The sequence below is a fragment of the Aethalodelphis obliquidens genome, unplaced genomic scaffold (genome assembly GCF_003676395.1).
Source record: "Aethalodelphis obliquidens isolate GAN/ISIS:26980383/991018 unplaced genomic scaffold, ASM367639v1 scaffold44, whole genome shotgun sequence".
Classification (NCBI taxonomy): domain Eukaryota; kingdom Metazoa; phylum Chordata; class Mammalia; order Artiodactyla; family Delphinidae; genus Aethalodelphis; species Aethalodelphis obliquidens.
Genome location: NW_020837988.1, coordinates 13,980,898 through 14,000,238, shown reverse-complemented (window position 1 = coordinate 14,000,238; position 19,341 = coordinate 13,980,898). Strand labels below are relative to the sequence as shown.

The 19,341-nt window shown below is 37.7% G+C and overlaps 1 protein-coding gene across 6 annotated transcripts in view; it reads left to right on the top strand.

Moving 5' to 3' along the window:
• The window catches only part of CEP95 (centrosomal protein 95), a 59,392-nt gene that overhangs the window by 23,774 nt on the left and 16,277 nt on the right, over positions 1-19,341 (top strand). For 4 of the 6 annotated variants that reach the window (XM_027081173.1, XM_027081177.1, XM_027081178.1 and 1 more), the window contains 4 exons: positions 437-630; positions 2,167-2,279; positions 2,475-2,604; positions 3,562-3,715. In XM_027081173.1, coding sequence (XP_026936974.1) covers positions 437-630; positions 2,167-2,279; positions 2,475-2,604; positions 3,562-3,715 — 591 coding nt within the window. The remainder of the gene's footprint in view (positions 1-436; positions 631-2,166; positions 2,280-2,474; positions 2,605-3,561; positions 3,716-19,341) is intronic. The other 2 variants (XM_027081175.1, XM_027081174.1) reach the window with 2 other exon arrangements.

Sequence of the window (19,341 nt, the reverse complement as noted above, 5' to 3'; positions counted from 1 at the left end):
TTCTCATTTTGTATTGTCTCTGAGGTTTTCATATGGTTAGTATTATATAAAGTCATTGTTAATGGCTAACTATTTTTATAACATGTGGATAAACCATAATTTATATAGCTATTCTTTAAGCCATTTAGGTTTTTAGTAATTTTTCATTGTTTTTAAATGACTTTAGGAAGCATTTTTATGATAATAACATTAAAATTGCATTCTTCCTGATTTAATTAGGTCCCTACTTGTTTACTGAGGATGAGTCCCTATTTTCATTGTTTTTTAGGTGTGTTTTTTTTTTCTCAAGTTTAAAATACAGTTCTAAGTAGTGTGTGTGAACATGTTTGTATAGGGTATGTGTATATATAAAATGATACAGGATATATATATATATATAAAAAATGGTTTATTTCTTAGAGTTCATCTTAATGTCCACTTTGATTTGTCCAACTAGCAGAAATTCCTTCTGTGGATATGATCCCAAATGCTAGGAAGTTAGGGGAGCCTATCCGATCAGCTATTCCTTTACATCCACCTTACCATCCTTCAGCGCCTCGAGCTCCCTGCCCCATAGGAAAAGAATACTTGCGTTCAAGTCACTGCTCCCCTACTGTGAATTCTACTGGAGAAGGCACAGCATTTTCTGTGGTAAGTGGAAAAGCTTGCTTTCAACTGGTGAAAAGTCTATAGATTTAAAAAGGTTTCTGCTAGAATTGTAGTCAAGGATACTGCACTAATCAGAGCACTGTACTTCTTAAAATTTACCTCTGCATATACCTGTATATTCTTACCCTAGGAAGATAGGGACAGGATGACTATGTAAAAGGGGAAATAGTAAGAGCCAACACATACTGAGTGTTTATTTTGTGCCAGGCACAGTTCTGCCTAATTTGCAGGTATCGAAGAAATTTCTTCTTACAGCACAGCTCTCAAGTAGGTACTATTTATATTTCCCATGGGGAAGCTGAAATAGAGAGTTTAAGAATCTTGTCTGAGGTCACACAGCAATTGTAGAATTAGGATTAGAATTCAAGCATTCTAGTTTCAGTACCCATATTGTATGTCTCTAATTGAGTAATTGAAATGTTTTAACATATAGAAAAGTGTCAAAACTAATCTTTCATCCATATTCCTATTATCCAGCATGAACTACCGTTAACATTTTGGCCTATTAGCTTCCACTCTTTTCTTCTTTGAAAATAAAATCCTTTTTTACACAGTCATCCTTTTTCTATCTTTTTAGCAACAAGAACGCTCAGGTATATGCCAAGGGTAAATTTATAAACAATGATACACTCTCATAATTAAAAATTCATACAGTGCCGAAAAAGTAGTTAGCATTAGATGACCATAATTCTAAACATTCTGTGCATCTATTTAGATAGGAGGGTGGATGGATAAAAAGAGAAAAAAGGGATCATAGGATAATGGTTACATTTGGGGAAGGCTTGCAGGGATGGTGGAAGGCCTTCTGAGTTGCTGGTAATATTCTTTTTCTCTACCTGGGTTGCAGTTAGGTGGGAGTATTCTTTTTCAAATAATTCTTGAGCAGGACACTAACTTCAGTTTTAAACGTTTTTTAAAAATGTGATTATATTATAGTTATTTACTAAAAAGTATTAAATTTAATTTTACTTTAATAGAAGAAAAAGATACTGAAGTGAAATTGAAGAGATTGTTAAACATCAGATGTTTCTTTATCACAAGAAATATTTTCTATAAGATTCCCTCTAAAGTTAAGAAATAAATTGTTTAAAATGTTGAGCTTATATTCATATTTTGGAGGTTTTGTCTTGTTTCAGTTTTGGACAGTTTCTATTGACTTCTTGATATGAAAGATAATGACTTTAATACTTTCCACTTGCGATTTGATCATTTTTTCATTGTCCACATGTAGCTGTAACCCCTAAATTTTTATATTTGAGAACACCTTACTTGCATTTATATTTGAATGCAATCCTGAGCCATGCTTTTTCTTTGAGTACAAGTTTATAGACATTGCTCCATCCTTTGGCATTGGGAATCAATGGAGTGTTTTGACAAATGTGTGTCTTAAAAAAGCAAAACATGGAGAATGAAGGGATCTAGCTTTGTGTTACAGGTCCTCCCTTCCCATCACACCCAAAATGTTCTTCTTTTTGTGTCTTCCTTATATCTCTTTCAAATCAACTCTGTTTTTAATAGGAACCAGATAATAGAGTTTTCTTAAATTCCAAGTTGTCTAAAGATGGCAAACAGGAAATGTATCCAGTTCAGGTCCAAGGCCCTAGGACAAGGAAGCTTCCCAAAGGAAAAAGGTAACATTACTGTAGGCTTCAATGTTTACAGTCTGTCTGCAAAGGGATTTGAAGAGTTAAGGATATACTCTCCAAATTTTGCTGTGAAGACCAGTATGAAATATTTGGTAAAACATGTATTACAGTAGTTTTGAACTAAGTAATGTACATACACTTGTCTACTTAAATATGTCACAAGGTCACTTTTTATTACAGGTATGAAAACAGAACTGCAGTCTCATCCTGGGATTCACCTTTCTCCCAGAGGGCAGGAAAGAGGTTAACAGAACAAGAATTACATGCAGTATCAGAGAAACTATCTCAGCGCCTCTCTGAACTAGATTGGGCAAGTCTTGTTTTTTAATCTGTATTGAGATTGCCATAGTTGGTGAGCATTTAAGTGATTTTACAATTGAAGGTGAGAGCTAAGCTAAGGTACTAGGAAGTTAGTTGCGTCTTACTTACTGAAAATCTTCCATAAGTCAAGCAGGTAGGACATAGGATGAGAAATTATATCCTAGCCTTTTATTATGTAACCAAATTTGGTATAGATTTATCCAAATTTTTATCAAATTCTATCTATTTATTTATTTATTTGGCTGTGTCAGGTCTTAGTTGTGGTGTGTGGGCTCAGTAGTTGCAGCCAGTGGGCTCTCTAGTTGTGGCGTGCAGGCTCCAAAGTGCACAGGCCTCAGTAGTTGTGGCGCGTGGGCTGTAGAGCACACAGGCTCAGTATTTGTGGTACACAGGCTCTAGAGCGCACGGGCTCAGTAGTTGCTGTGTGCAGGCTTAGTTGTCCTGTGGCACGTGGGATCTTAGTTCCCCAACCAGGGATTGAACCCGCATCCCCTGTATTGGGAGGCGGATTCTTAACCACTGGACCACTCGGGAAGTCCCAAATTTTTATCGAATTCTGATGAAAACTAAATAATTTAATGTAACTGATTATATTAAACCGTATATCTTTAGATATATCTGTATTGTTTCCCTTTGTCACTAAAGACACATTTGATATAAAATTAGATGGATCTCTGATTTTCACAAAATACTGTAGTTTGGGGGTATCATTGAATAAATATATTAAATCCCTATGTGACTTACTCTTAAGTTTATTGAAACTGAATAGTCCATGGCATTGATGTATATATATCCTTTAGAAACTATGCATAAGCATCTGAAAATTTGTGTCTAAACTTGGGCTTAATTATCTGAGAAAACTTTTAAAAGGTTATATCTGTCTAATCTTTCCAACTTGCATTCTGCTGAAGTCAATGAAAGATGTTAAAAAGAATTTTCTTGATAGATGTTAAAAAGTGCCCTGGGTGATCGAATTAAAGAGAAGACCAGCTTTGAAGAGGAGGATATTGGAAATGAAGAGGTGGAAAGTGGAAATGATGAGACACTGTCTCAGCATAGTGACAGCATCGTGGAGTATGGGCCGAAGAAGCAAAGGCCAGGTACCTATCTCAGGCCAGGTTAAGGACGTCCCCAGAAACCACTTAGCCACTCTGATCTAATGACTGGCTTTCTTTTTTAAATATTTCAGAAATATGTGAAAGCATCAAAAATAATATCAAATACCTGTATCTCCATCTAGAAGTAGCAGATGTTAACAGTTATATTTGCTTTACACCTTTTGTGTTTAAGAAATAGAGTTAAAATCTCTTCTCTTGTCCCCACATTCTTTTTCTTTCCCTCAAAGAAATTACTCTCTCAAAGTTGGTATCTTTTCTTCATATCTCTGTTTTTTATTTTTAATTTTTTCCAGGTTTATTGAGATATAATTAACATACAGCATTGTATCATGTAAGGTGTACAACATAATGATTTGATATATGTGTATATTGCAGAATGATTACTACAGTAAGTTTAGTTAACATCTGTTATTTCACATTCAGTTTTTTTATGTGATGATAACTTTTTTTAATTAATTTATTTTTATTTATTTTTGGCTGTGTTGGGTCTTCGTTTCTGTGCAAGGGCTTTCTCTAGTTGCAACGAGTGGGGGCCACTCTTCATCGCGGTGCGCGGGCCTCTCACTGTCGCGGCCTCTCTTGTTGCGGAGCACAGGCTCCAGACGCGCAGGCTCAGTAGTTGTGGCTCACGGGCCCAGTTGCTCCGCGGCATGTGGGATCCTCCCAGACCAGGGCTCAAACCCGTGTCCCCTGCATTGGCAGGCAGACTCTCAACCACTGCACCACCAGGGAAGCCCTGATGATAACTTTTAAGATCTAATCTCTGAGCAACTTTCAAATACAGAATACAGTATTAATTGTAGTCACCATACTGTACATTATATTCTGAGAACTTATAACTGTAAGTTCTACCTTTTGAACAAGTTCACCCATTTCACCCATCCTTCATACCCCCTACCTCTGGCAACCACCAGTCTGTTCTTCTCTGTATTTTATGCATTTGATTTTTTAAAATTCCACATAAAAGTAATATCATAGAGTATTTGTCTTTGTCTGACTCATTTCACTTAGCATAATGCCCTCAAGGACCATTCATGTTGTGCAAATGGCAGAATTTCCTTTTTTATGGCAGAATAATATTCCATTGTGTATATATCACATTTTCTTTATCCATTGACTGAACACTTCGTTGTTTGCATGTCTTTGCTGTTGTAAATAATGCTTCAGTGAACATCTTTTTGAGGTAGTGATTTCTTTTCACTTCTGGATATATACCCAGAAGTGGAATTGCTGGATCATATGGTAGTTTTATTTTTAATTCTTCCAGGAACCTCCATATTGCTTTCCATAATGGCTGCACCATTTACATTCCCACCAAGGATTAGCAAGGGTTACCTTTTCTCTACATCCTTTCCAACACTTGTTACTTCTTGCTTTTTTTGAGGATAGCCATTCCCATAGGTATGAGTTGATATCTAATTGTGTTTTTGATTTGCATTTCCCTAATCATTAGTGATGTTGAGCACCTTTTCATGTACCTGTTGGCCTTTGTATGTCATCTTTGGAAAAATGTTCAGTTCCTCTGCCTATTTTTTAACTGGATTTTTTTTTCTTTCTGCTGTTGAGTTAATACTTTGAATATTAACCCCTTATCAGATACCTGATTTGCAAATATATTCTCCCATTTGGTAGATTGTCTTTTCATTTTGTTGGTGGTTTTCTTTGCTTTGCAGAAGTTTATTAGTTTTAATAGCCCCACCTCTTTATTTTTGCTTTTGTTGCCTCTACTTTTGGTGTCAAATGCAAAAAATCATTGCCAAGGCCAATGTCAGCCAGGTTAGTGCCTTTTTACTTACCTTTATTTCTTCTAGAAGTTTTATGGCTTCAGGTCTTATGCTCAAGTCTCTTAATTCATTTTGAGTTGATCTTTGTGTTTGGTGTAAGATAGGAGTCCAGTTTCATTATTTTGCATGTGGTGTCCAGTTTTCCCAACACCATTTATTAAAGAGGGTATCCTTTCCCCATTGTATATTCTTGGCTCCTTTATCATAAATTAATTGACCATATATTCATGGGTTCGTTTTTGGGCTCTCTATTGTGTTCCATTAAGCTCTGTGTCTGTTTTTTGCCAATATATTGTTTTGATTACTGTAGCTTTGTAATACAGTTTGAAATCAGGAAGTGTGATGGCCTCCAGCTTTGTTCTTTTTTCTCAGGATTGTTTTGGCTATTTGGGGTGTTTGTGGTTCCAAACAAATTATATGATTGTTTGTTCTATTTCTGTGAAAAATACCATTGGAATTTTCATAGGGTTTGCATTGAGTTTGTAGATCTCTTTGAGGAGTATGCACATTTTAACAGTATTAATTCTTCCAATCCATGAACACAGATCATCTTTCCATTTACTTGTGTCTTCTTTAATTTCTTTCATCAGTGTCTTATAATTTTTGGTGTACAGGTCTTTCACCTCCTTGGTTAAATTTATTCCTAGGTGTATTATTCTCTTTGAAGCAGTTGTAAATGGGATTTTTCCTTAATTTATCTCTTTTTATTTTTTTAAAGAGGAGAAAACAAAAGTTTAGTAACACATATATATGGGAGAGACCTAGGAAAACTGAGTAACTCCAGTTTCTCTGATAGTTTGTTATTAATGTATAGAATTGCAACTATTTTTGTACAGTTGACCCTTGAACAATGTGGATTTGAACTGTGCAGGCACTTATACATAGGTTTTTTTCAATAAATACGTACTATACTACTATACTGTCATCAGTGCCGGTTGAATCCATGGATGCAGAACTGTGGATACGGAGCACTATCTGTAAAGTTATACTCAGATTTTTGGCTGCGTGGAATCAGTGCCCTAAGGAACAACTGTATATTGATTTTGTAACCTGCAGTTTTACTAACTTCGTTTATTCTAACAGTTTTGGTGGCTTCTTTAGGGTTTTTTATATATAATGTGATGTCATCTGTAAAGTTATATTTCTTCATTTCTGATCTGGATGTCTTTTATTTCTTTTTCTTGCCTAATTGCTCTGTCTAGGAGTTGTAGTACTATGTTGAATAAAAGCAGGCATCCTTGTCTTGTTCCTGATCTTAGAGGAACTACTTTCAGCTTTTCACTGTTGAATATGTTAGCTATGGGCTTGTCATATATGGCATTTATTATGTTGAGGTACACTCCTTCTATACCCAGTTTGTTGAAAGTTTTTAAAATGAATGGATGTTGAATTTTGTTAAATGTTTTTTCTTTATTTATTGAGATGATAATATGATTTTTATCTTTTGTTTGGTGTACACAGTGACGGATTTGTGAATGCTGAACCATCCTTGCACTTCTGGAATAAATCCCACTTGATCATGGTGCATGATACTTGTAGTGTACTGTTGAATTCATTTGCTAATATTTTGTTGAGGATTTTTGCATCTATGTTCATCAGGGATATTGGTCTGTAATTTTTTGTGGCGTCCTGTCTGGTTTTGGTTTTAGGGTAATGTTGGCCTTGTAAAATGAGTTTGGAAGTGTTTCTTCTTCTGTGTTTTGGAAAGGTTTGAGAAGGATTGGTATTCTTTAAATGTTTGGTAGAATTCACCAGTGAAGCCATCTGGTCCTTGACTTTTTTTTTTTTTAATTTTTATTTTATATTGGAGTATAATTGATTAACAGTGTTGCATTAGTTTCAGGTGTACAGCAAAGTGATTCAGTTATACGTATATCCATTCTTTTTCAGATTCTTTTCCTATATAGGTTATTACAGAATATTGAGTAGAGTTCCCTGTGCTGTACAGTAGGTCCCTGTTGGTTATGTATCTTTTTTTTTTTTTTCCCGGTACACAGGCCTCTCACTGCCGCGGCCTCTCCCTTTGCGGAGCACAGGCTCCGGACGCACAGGCCCAGCGGTCATGGCTCACAGGCCCAGCCGCTCCGTGGCATGTGGGATCCTCCCAGACCAGGGCACGAACCCATGTCCCCTGCATCGGCAGGTGGACTCTCAACCACTGCACCACCAGGGAAGCCCGGTTATGTATCTTAAATAAAGCAATGTGTACATGTCAATCCCAAACTCCCAATCTATCCTTCCTCTCAACCCTTCCCCCTGGTAACCATAAATTTGTTCTCTAAATCTGTGACTCTGTTTCTGTTTTGTAAATAAGTTCATTTGTATCTTTTTTTTTTTTTTTTTAGATTTCACATATAAGCGACATCATATGCTATTTGTCTTTCTCTGTCTGACTGACTTCACTTAGCATGATAATCTCCAGGTCCGTCCATGTTGCTGCAAATGGCATTATTTCATTCTTTCTAATGGCTGAGTAATACTCCATTGTATATATATACCACATCTTTATCCATTCATCTGTTGATGGACATTTAGGTTGCTTCCATGTCTTGGCTATTGTAAATAGCACTGCAGTGAACATTGCAGTGCATGTATCCTTTCAAACTCTCGTTTTTCTCCAGATATATTCCCAGGAGTGGGATTGCTGGATCATATGGTTTTTAGTTTCTTAAGGAACCTCCATACTGTTCTCCATAGTGGTTGTACCAATTTACTTCCCCACCAACAGTGTAGGAGAGTTCCCTTTTCTCCACACCCTCTCCAGCACTTACTGTTGGTAGACTTTGATGATGGCCTGGTATGTGGTGATATTGCATTGTAGTTTTGATTTGCATTTCTCTGATAATTAGCGATGTTGAGCATCTTTTCATGTGTCTCTTGGCCATCTGTATGTCTTCTTTGGAGAAATGTCTGTTTAGATCTTCTGCCCATTTTTTGATTGGGTTGTTCTTTTTTTGTTTTTGTTTTTTTGACAGTGAGCCGCATGAGCTGCTTGTAAATTTTGGAGATTAATCCCTTGTCGGTCACATTGTTTGCAAATATTTTCTCACATTCTGTGGGTTGTGCTTTCATTTTGTGTATGGTTTCCTTTGCTGTGCAAAGCTTTTGAGTTTAGTTAGGTCCCATTCATTTATATTTTTTATTTCCATTACTCTAGGAGATGGATTGAAAAAGATATTGCTGTGATTTATGTCAGAGTGTTCTGCCTGTGTTTTCTTATAAGAGTTCTATATTGATAGTACCTGGTCCATTTAGGTCTTTATTTTGAGTTTATTTTTGTTTATGGTGTTAGAGAATATTCTAATTTCATTTTTTTTTTTACATGTAGCTGTCCAGTTTTCCCAGCACCATTTATTGAAGAGACTTTCTTTCCTCCATTGTATAGTATTGCCTCCTTTGTTGTAGATTAATAAACCATAGGTGCATGGGTTTGTTTCTGGGCTTTCTGTCATGTTCCATTGAGCTATATGTCTGTTTTTGTGCCAGTACCATACTGTTGTGATGACTGTAGCTTTGTATCAATAGTATAGTCTGAAGTCAGGAAGCCTGATTCCTCCAGCTCCATTTTTCTTTCTCAAGATTGCTTTGGCTATCCAGGGTCTTCTGTGTCTCCATACAGATTTTAAGATTTTTTTTGTTCTAGTTCTGTGAAAAATGCCATTGTCAATTTGGTAGGGATTGCATTGAATCTGTAGATTGCCTTGGCTAGTACAGTCATTTTGACAATATTCGTTCTTCCAATCCAAGAACGTGGTATATTTTTCCATCTGTTTGTGTCATCTTTGTTTTCCTTCATCAGCATCTTATGGTTTTCCGAGTTACAGGTCTTTTGCCTCCTTAGGTAGATTTATTCCTAGGTATTTTATTCTTTTTGATGCAATGGTAAATGGAGATTGTTTCCTTAATTTCTCTTTCTGATCTTCTTAGTGTACAGAAATGCAACAGATTTCTGTGTATTAATTTTGTATCCTGCAATTTTACCAAATTCATTGATGAGCTCTAGTAGTTTTCTGGTAACATCTTTAGGATTTCTATGTACAGCATCTGCAAACAGTGACAGTTTTACTTCTTTTCCAATTTGGATTCCTTTTATTTCTTCTCTGATTGCTGTGGCTAGGACTTCCAAAACTATGTTGAGTATAAGTGGCGAGAGTGGACATCCTTGTCTTGTTCCTGATCTTAGAGGAAATGCTTTCAGCTTTTCATTGTTGAGTATGATGTTAGCTGTAGATTTGTCATATATGGCCTTTCTTATGTTGAGGTATGTTCCCTCTCTGCCCACTTTCTGGAGAGTTCTTTTATCATAAATGGCTGTTGAATTTTGTCAGAAGCTTTTTCTGCATCTATTGAAATGATCATAGGATTTTTATTCTTCAATATGTTGATGTGGTGTATCACACTGACTGATTTGCAGTTATTGAAAAATCCTTGCATCCCTGAGATAAAATTCCACTTGATCGTGTTGTATAATCCTTTTAATGTATTGTTGGATTCAGATTGCTAGTATTTTGTTGAGGAGTTTTGCGTCTATGTTCATCGGTGATATTGGCCTGTAATTTTCTTTTTTTTGTGGTATCTTTGTCTGGTTTTGGTATCAGGGTGATCGTGGCCTCATAGAATGAGTTTGGGAGTGTTCTTTCCTCTGCAATTTTTTTGGAATAGTTTGAGAAGGATAGGTGTTAACTCTTCTCTAAATGTTAGATAGAATTTACCTGTGAAGCCATCTGGTCCTCGACTTTTGTTTGCTGGGAGTTTTTAAATCACAGTTTCAATTTCAGTACTTGTGATTGGTCTGTTCATATTTTCTATTTCTTCCTGGTTCAGTCTTGGGAGATTTTACCTTTCTAAGAATTTTTCCATTTCTTTCAGGTTGTCCATTTTATTGGCATCTAGTTTGTAGCAGTCTCTTATAAGATCCATTGTATTTCTGTGGTGTCTGTTGTAAGTTCTCCTTTTTCATTTCTAATTTTACTTATTTGGGCCCCCTTCCTGTTTTTCTTGATGAGTCTGGCTAAAGCTTTTATCAATTTTGTTTATCTTTTCAAAGAACCAGATTTTAGTTTCATTGATCTTCTCTATTGTTTTCTTTGTTTCTATTTCATTTATTTCTGCTCTAATCTTTATGATTTCTTTCCTTCTACTGAATTTCGGTTTTGTTTGTTCTTCTTTCTCTAGTTGCTTTAGGTGTAAGGTTAGGTGTTTATTTCTGATTTTTCTTGTTTCCTAAGGTAAGATTGTATCACTATAAACTTCCCTCTTAGAACTGTTTTGCTGCATCCCATAGATTTTGCTTTCATTTTCATTTGTCTCTAGGTATTTTTTGATTTCCTCTTTGACTTCAGTGATTCATTGGTTGTTTAGTAGCATATTGTTTGGCCTCCACGTGTTTGTGTTTTTTTACAGTTTTTTTCTTGTAGTTGATTTCTAATCTCAGCATTGTGGTTGGAATAGATGCTTGATATGGTTTCAGTTTTCTTAAATTTACCAAGGCTTGCATTGTGATCCAACATGCGATCAATCCTGGAGAATGTTCTGTGTGCACTTGAGAAGAATGTATACTCTGTTGATTTTGAATGGAATGCTCTATAAATATCAAGTCTATTTGGTTTAATGTGTCATTTAACGCCTGTGTTTCCTTATTTATTTTCTATCTGGCTAATCCATCTATTGATGAAAGAGGGGTGTTAAAGTCCCCTACTATTATCATGTTACTGTTGACTTCTCTTTTTGGCTGTATTTATTTACCTTATGGTAAATATTTATTTATTTACCAAAAAAAAATTTACCATTATTTACCTTATTTACCTTATACCTTATGGCTGTATTTATTTACCTTATATATTAAGGTGCTCCTATGTAGGGTGCATATATATTTACAGTTGTTATATCTTTTTCTTGGATTGATCCTTTGACCATTGTGTAGTGTCCTTTGTCTCTTACAGCAGTCTTTATTTTAAAGTCTATTTTATCTGAAATGGGTATTGCTATTCCAGCTTTCTTTTGATTTCCATTTGCATGGAAAACCTTTATCCATCCACTCACTTTCATTCAGTATGTGTCCGTAGATCTGAAGTGGGTCTCTTGTAGACAGCATATATATGGGTCTTGTTTTTGTATCCATTCAGCCAGTCTGTGTCTTTTGGTTGGAGCACTTAATCCATTTATGTTTAAGGTAATTATTGATATGTATTTTTTTATTGCCCTTTTGTTAATTGTTTGGGATTTCCTTTTGTAGGTCTGTTTTCTTCCCTTTCTCTTTTGTTCTCTTCTCTTGTGATTTGATGCCTAACTTTAGTGTTGTCTTTGGATTCCTTTTTCTTTTTTGTGTGTGTATTTTTGTAGATTTTCAGTTTGTGGTTACTGTGAGGTTTTGATATAGCAGTCTGTATATAAACAAGATTGTTTTAAGTTGCTGGTTTTTTAATTTCAAATGCAATTCCAATATCCTGCATTTTTGCTTTCCTCTTCTCACAGTTGCTGGTTTTGATATGATATTTGCATGCAGATGATTTCCTACCTTTACTGTATGTTTGCCTAATGGTGAGCTTTTCTATTTGTATTCTTCTTGTTTCTAATTGTGCCCTTTTCTTTTCTGCCTGGAGAAGTTCTTTAGCGTTTGTTGCAAAGCTGGTCTGGTGATCCTGAATTTTCTTAGCTTTTGCTTGTCTGTAAAGCTTTGATTTCTCCTTTGAATCTGAATGAGAGCCTTACTGGATAAAGTATTCTTGGTTGTAGGTTCTTCCCTTTGATCACTTTATTAATTTATTTATTTTAATACATCTTTATTGGAGTATAATCGCTTTACAATACCATGTTAGTTTCTGTTGCACAACAAAGCGAATCAGCCATATGCATATACATGTCCCCATATCCCCTCCCTCTTGAGCCTCCCTCCCATCCTCCCTATGCCACCCCTCTAAGTCATTGCTAAGCACCGAGCTGATCTCCCTGTGCTATGCTGCTGCTTCCTACCAGCCAACTATTTTACATTCGGTAGTGTATATACGTCAATGCTACTATCACTTCGTCCCAGCTTCACCCTCCCACCCCATGTCATCAGGTCCATTCTCTATGTCTACCTCTTTATTCCTGCCCTGCAACTAGGTTCATCAGTAACTTTTTTTTAAGATTCCATATACATGTGTTAGCATATGGTATTTGTTTTTCTCCTTCCGACTTACTTCACTCTGTATGAAGGACTCTGGGTCCATCCACCTCACTACAAATAACTCAGTTTTCTTTCTTTTTATGGCTGAGTAATATTCCATTGTATATATGTGCCACATCTTCTTTCTCCATTCATCTGTTGATGGATATTTAGGTTGGTTCCATGTCCTGGCTACTGTAAATAGTGCTGCAGTGAACATTGTGGTGCATGTCTCTTTTTGAATTATGGTTTTCTCAGGGTATATGCCCAGTAGTGGGATTGCTGGGTCATATGGTAGTTCTAGTTTTAGTTTTTTAAGGAACCTCCATACTGTTTTCCATAGTGGTTGTATCAATTTACATTCCCACCAACAGTGTAGGAGGGTTCCCTTTTCACCACACACTTTCCAGCATTTGTTGTTTCTAACTTTTTTGATAATGGCCATTCTGACCAGCATGAGGTGATACCTCATTGTAGTTTTGATTTGCATTTCTCTAATAATTAGAAATGTTGAGCATCTTTTCATGTGCTTCTTGGCCATCTGTATGTCTTCCTTGGTGAAATGTCTATTTAGGTCTAATGCCCATTTTTTAACTCAATTGTTTGTGTTTTTGATATTGAGTTCCATGAGCTCTTTATATATTTTGGAGATTAATCCTTTGTCTGTTGTTTCATTTACAAATATTTTCTCACATTCTGAGGGTTGTCTTTGTATCTTGTTTACAGTTTCCCTGATGTTAAAAAGCTTTTAAGTTTAATTAAGTCCCATTTTTTATTTTTGTTTTTATTTCCATTACTGTAGATTTTGCTGTGGTTTATGTCAAAGAGTGTTTTTATTTCCATTACTGTAGATTTTGCTGTGGTTTATGTCAAAGAGTGTTTTTCCTATGTTTTCCTCTGAAAGTTTTATAGTGTCTGGTCTTACATTTAAGTCTTTAATCCATTTGGAGTTAATTTTTGTGTATGGTGTTAGGTAGTGTTCTAATTCCATTCTTTTACATGTAGCTGTCCAGTTTTCTCAGCACCACTTATTGAAGAGGTTGTCTTTTCTCCATTGTCCGTTCTTGCCTCCTTTGTCATAATTTAGGTGCCCATATGTGTGTGAGTTTATCTCTGGGCATTCTTTCCTGTACCATTGATCTATATTTCTGTTTTTGTGCCATTACCATATTGTCTTGATTACTGTAGCTTTGTGGTATAGTTTGAAGTCGGGGAGCCTAATTCCTCCATCTCCATTTTTCTTTGTCAGCATTGCTTGGTCTTTTGTGTTTCCTTACAAATTGTAAGATTTTTTTGTTCTAATTCTGTGAAGAATGCCATTGATAGTTTGATAGGGATTGCATTGAATCTGTAGATTGCTTTGGGCACTATAGTCGTTTTCACAATATTGATTGTTCCAATCCAAGAACATGATATATTTCTCCATCTGTTTATGTCATCTTTGGTTTGTTTCATCAGTGTTTTATAGTTTTCTGAGTACAAGTCTTTCGCCTCCTTAGGCAGGTTTATTCTTAGGTATTTTATTCTTTTTGTTGCAGTGGTGAATGAGATTGTGTCCTTAATTTCTCTTTCTGGTTTTTCACTGTTGGTGTATAGTAATGCCAGAGATTTCTGTGCATTAATTTTGTATCCTGCAACCTTACCAAATTCGCTGATTAGTTCTAGTAGTTTTCTGGTGGCATCTTTAGGATTTTCTACGTATAGTATCATGTCATTGGCAAATAGTGACAGTTTTACTTCTTTTCCAATTTGGATTCCTTTTATTTCTTTTTCTTTTCTGATTGCTGTGGCTGGGAGTTCCAAAACTATGTTGAATAAGAGTGGTGAGAGTGGGCATCCTTGTCTTTCTTGTTCCTGATCCTAGTGGAAATGCTTTCAGTTTTTCACCATTGAGTATGATGCTTGCTGTGGGTTTGTCATATATGACTTTTATTATGTAGATTCCCTCTATGCCCATTTTCTGGAGAGATTTTATTGTAAATCGGTGTTGAATTTTGTCAAAAGCTTTCTCTGCATCTACTGAGATGTCATATGGTTTTTATTCCTTAATTTGTTCATGTGATATATCACATTGATTGATTTGCATATATTGAAGAATCCTTGCATCCCTGGGATAAATCCCATTTGATCATGTTGTATGATCCTTTTTTTTTTTTTTTTTTGGTTCTTTTGCAGTACGCGGGCCTCTCACTATTGTGGCCTCTCCCATTGCGGAACACAGGGTCCGGACGCGCAGGCTCAGCAGCCGTGGCTGACGGGCCCAGCCGCTCCATGGCATGTGGGATCCTCCCAGACCGGGGCACGAACCCGTGTCTCCTGCATCGGCAGGCGGACTCCCAACCACTGCACCAGCAGGGAAGCCCTGTATGATCCTTTTAATGTGCTGTTGGATTCTGTTTGCTAGTATTTTGTTCAGGATTTTTGTGTCTATGTTCATCAGTGATATTGGTCTGTAATTACCTTTTTTTGTGGTATCTTTTTCTGGTTTTGGTATCAGGGTGATGGAGACTTTGTAGAATGAATTTGGGAGTGTTCCTCCCTCTGCAATTTTTTGGAAGAGTTTGAGGAGGATCGGTATAAGCTCCTTTCTAAATGTTTGATAGAATTCTCCTGTGAAGCCATCTGGTCCTGGACTTCTGTTTGTTGAAAGATTTTTAATTAAGGTTTCAGTTTCATTACTTGTGATAGGTCTGTTCATATTTTCTAATTCTTCCTGGTTCAGTCCTGGAAAATTGAACCTTTCCAAGAATTTGTCCATTTCTTCATGGTTGTCCATTTTATTGGCATATAGTTGTTTGTAGTAGTCTCTTACAATCCTTTGTATTTCTGCAGTATCAGTTGTGATTTCTTCTTTTTCATTTCTAATTTTATTGATTTGCATCCTCTCCCTTTTTTTCTTGATGAGTCTGGCTAAGGCTTTAACAATTTTGTTTATCTTCTCAAAGAACCAGCTTTTCATTTTATTGATCTTTGCTATTGTTTTCTTTGTTTCTATTTCATTTATTTCTGTTCTGATCTTTATGATTTCTTTCCCTCTACTGGCTTTGGGTTTTCTTTGTTCTTCTTTCTCTAGTTGTTTTAAGTGTAGGGTTAGATTATTTGAGGTTTTTCTTATTTCTTGAGGTGAGATTGAATAGCTGTAAACTTCCCTCTTAGAACTGCTTTTGCTGCGTCCCATAAGTTTTGGGTCACCATGTTTTCGTTGTCATTTGTTTCTATGTATTTTTAAGTTTCTTCTTTGATTTCCTCAGTGATCTCTTGGTTATTTAGTAAGTGCACTGTTTAGCCTCCATGTATTTGGGGTGTTTTACAATTTTTTTTCCTGTAATTGATTTCCAGTTTCATAGCGTTGTGGTCAGAAAAGATGCTTGATACGATTTCAATTTTCTTAAATTTTCCGAGGCTTGATTTGTGACCCAAGATGTGATCTATCCTGGAGAGTGTTCCATATGCACTTGAGAAGAAAGTATATTCTTCCACTTTTGGGTGGAATGTTCTGTAAATATCAGATCTGTCTGGTCTATTGTGTCATTTAAAGCTTGTGTTTACTTATTTTCTGTTTGGATGATCTGTCCATTGGTGTAAGTGGGGTGTTAAAGTCCCATACTATTATTGTGTTACTGTCGATTTCTCCTTTCATGGTTGTTAGCCTTTGCCTTATGTATTGAGGTGCTCCTATGTTGGGTGCCTAAACATTTATAATTGTTATATCTTCTTGGATTGATCATTTGATCATTATGTAGTGTCCCTCTTTATCTCTTGTAACAGTCTTTATTTTAAAGGCTATTTTATTTGATACAAGTATTGCTACTCCAGCTTTCTTTTGATTTCCATTTGCATGGAATATCTTTTTCCATCCCTTCACTTTCAATCTGTATGTGTCCCTAGCTCTGAAGTGGCTCTCTTGTAGACAGCATATATACGGGTCTTGTTTTTGTATCCATTTTGCCAGTCTGTGTCTTTTGGTTGGGGCATTTAATCCATTTACATTTAAGGTTATTATCAATATGTATGTTCGTATTATCATTTTCTTAATTGTTTTTGGTTTGTTTTTGTGGGTCTTCTTCTATTGTGTTTCCTGCTTAGAGAAGTTTCTTTAGCATTTGTTCTAAAGCTGGTTTGGTGGTGCTGAATTCTTAGCTTTTGTTTGTCTGAAAAGCCTTTGGCTTCTCCATCGAATCTGAATGAGATCCTTGCTGGGTAGAGTAATCTTGGTTGTAGGTTCTTCTCTTTCATAACTTTAAGTATATTCTGCCACTCCCTTTTGGCCTGCAGAGTTTCCACTGAAAAATCAGCTGATAACCTTATGGGGATTCCTTTGTATGTTATTTTTGTTTTTCCCTTGCTTTTAATATTTTTTCTTTGAATTTAATTTTTGTTAGTTTGATTAATATGTGTCTTGATGTGTTTTTCCTAGGGTTTATCCTGTATGGGACTCTCTGTGCTTCCTGGACTTGGGTGACTATTTACTTTCCCATGTTAGGGAAGTTTTCCACTATAATCTCTTCAAATATTTTCTCAGACCCTTTCTTTTTCTCTTCTTCTTCTGGGACCCCAATAATTCGAATGTTGGTGTGTTTAATGTTGTCCCAGAGGTCTCTGAGATTGTCAGTTTTTTTCATTCTTTTTTTCTTTTTTTAATACATTTATTTATTTATGGCTGTGTTGGGTCTTCGTTGCTGTGTGCAGGCTTTCTCTAGTTGCGGTGAGCAGGGGCTACTTTTCATCGCAGTGTGAGGGCTTCTCATTGTTGTAGCTTCTCTTGTTGTGGAGCATGGGCTCTAGGTGCACAGGCTTCAGTAGTTGTGGCTTGCAGTCTCTAGAGCTCAGGCTCAGCAGTTGTGGCACACAGGCTTAGTTGCTCCTCGGCATGGGGGATCTTCCCGGGCCAGGGCTCGAACCTGTGTCCCTTGCATTGGCAGGCAGATTCTTAACCACTGCACCACCAGGGAAGCCCTCATTCTTTTTTCTTTATTCTGCTCCTCAGCAGTTATTTCCACCATTTTGTCTTCCAGCTCACTTATTCATTTTTCTTTCTCCGTTATTCTGTTATTGATTCCTTCTAGTGTATTTTTCATTTCAGTTATTGTATTGTTCATCTCTGTTTGTTTGTTCTTTAGTTCTTCTAGATCTTTGTTAAACATTTCTTGTATTTTCTCAATCCGTGCTTCCTTTCTGTTTCCGAGATTCTGGATCATCTTCACTGTCATTGCTCTGAATTCTTTTTCAGGTAGATTGTCTATTTCCTCTACATTTATTTGGCTTTGTAGGTTTTTACCTTGTTCCTTCATCTGTGACATTTTTTTGCTGTTTCTTTTTTTGTTTTTTAATGAGTGGGATTGTGTTCCTGTTTTACTGGTTGTTTGGCATGAGGCTTCCAACATTGGAGTTTGTAGGCTGTTGGGCAGAGCTGGGTCTTGGTGCTGATGAGGTGAGGAACTCTGTGAGACCTCACTTCCAATAAATATTACCTGGGGTCTGAGGTTCTCTGTTAGTCCAGTGGTTCGGACTTGGAGCTCCAACTGCAGAGCTCACAAATCAAGATCCTGCAAGCCGCGTGGGGCAGCAAAAGTAAAAAATAGAACAATAACAATGTAAAAAAATAAAATTAGACTAGGAAACTAACAGATACGTTAAAAAGAGTGTAAAAATAAAAATGTAGATGAATCAACAACCGGAAAGTACATCAGTACCACAATCATAAAAAAGAGGAGGGAAAGAAAAATAAAAAGGGCGGGGTGGGGGAGCCCTTGGCTGTGGAGAGGGAGGCCTAAGCAAGGGAGATTTGTGCGGTGGGCAGGGCCAATGCTCAGGACCCACAGGGATGGAAAAGGCCCTGGGGGCTGTGGGGGGTGGGGCTTAGGGTCAAGGAACAGAAGGGGCCCAGGTGTGCCTCCCACCCCTGGTCTCAGAGGGCAGGGGACCTCACCTGGGAGCCCAGCAGGCTTCCTGGGCTCAAGTGGGCAGGGCAAATGCCCTCCTCTCTTCTTCTGCTCCTCTGGTCTGGGGCCTGGGAGGGCCCCTCCCACCTTCCTCTCCTGATCTCCTGGGCCTCCCTCCTATGCCCCCAGGACCAATGTGGCTGGAGGTGGGGTAAGGGGGGGCCTTGGAGGGCAGGGGACTGGCCTGGGAGCTCAACAGGCTCCCTCTGCCCTAGTGGGCAGGGCAATTGCCCTCTGCTCCTCTCCTGCTCCTCCTGGAGGCCCCCTCCAACCTGCCTCTCCTGATTTCCCCGGCCTCCTTCCTATGTCCCCAAGGACCCACATGGCCTGGAGGAGGGGGCTTTGGATCGCAGGGGGCCAGCCTGGGAGCTTAGCAGGCTCCCTGGGCCCCAGTTGGCAGGGCAATCGCGCTCCGCTCCTTTCCCACTCCTGGATAGCCCCTCCCGCCTGCCACTCCTGATCTCCCTGGCCTCCCTCCTATGCCTCCAGGACCTACGCAGCCTGGATGGGGCTTTGGAGCAGGGAGAACTGGCTTGGCAGCTCAGCAAGCTCCCCGGCCCGAGTGGGCCAGGCGATCACCCTCTGCTCCTCTCCCGCTCTTCCCAGAGAGTCCCTCCCACCTGCCTCTCCTGATCTCCCCAGCCTCAGGGGCGCCAATCTTGGCCTCCAGTTCTCCTCCCCCCTCGGTTCCCATACATCCTACTGGTTCACTCTGGGGTTCCTCCCGTCTCCTTG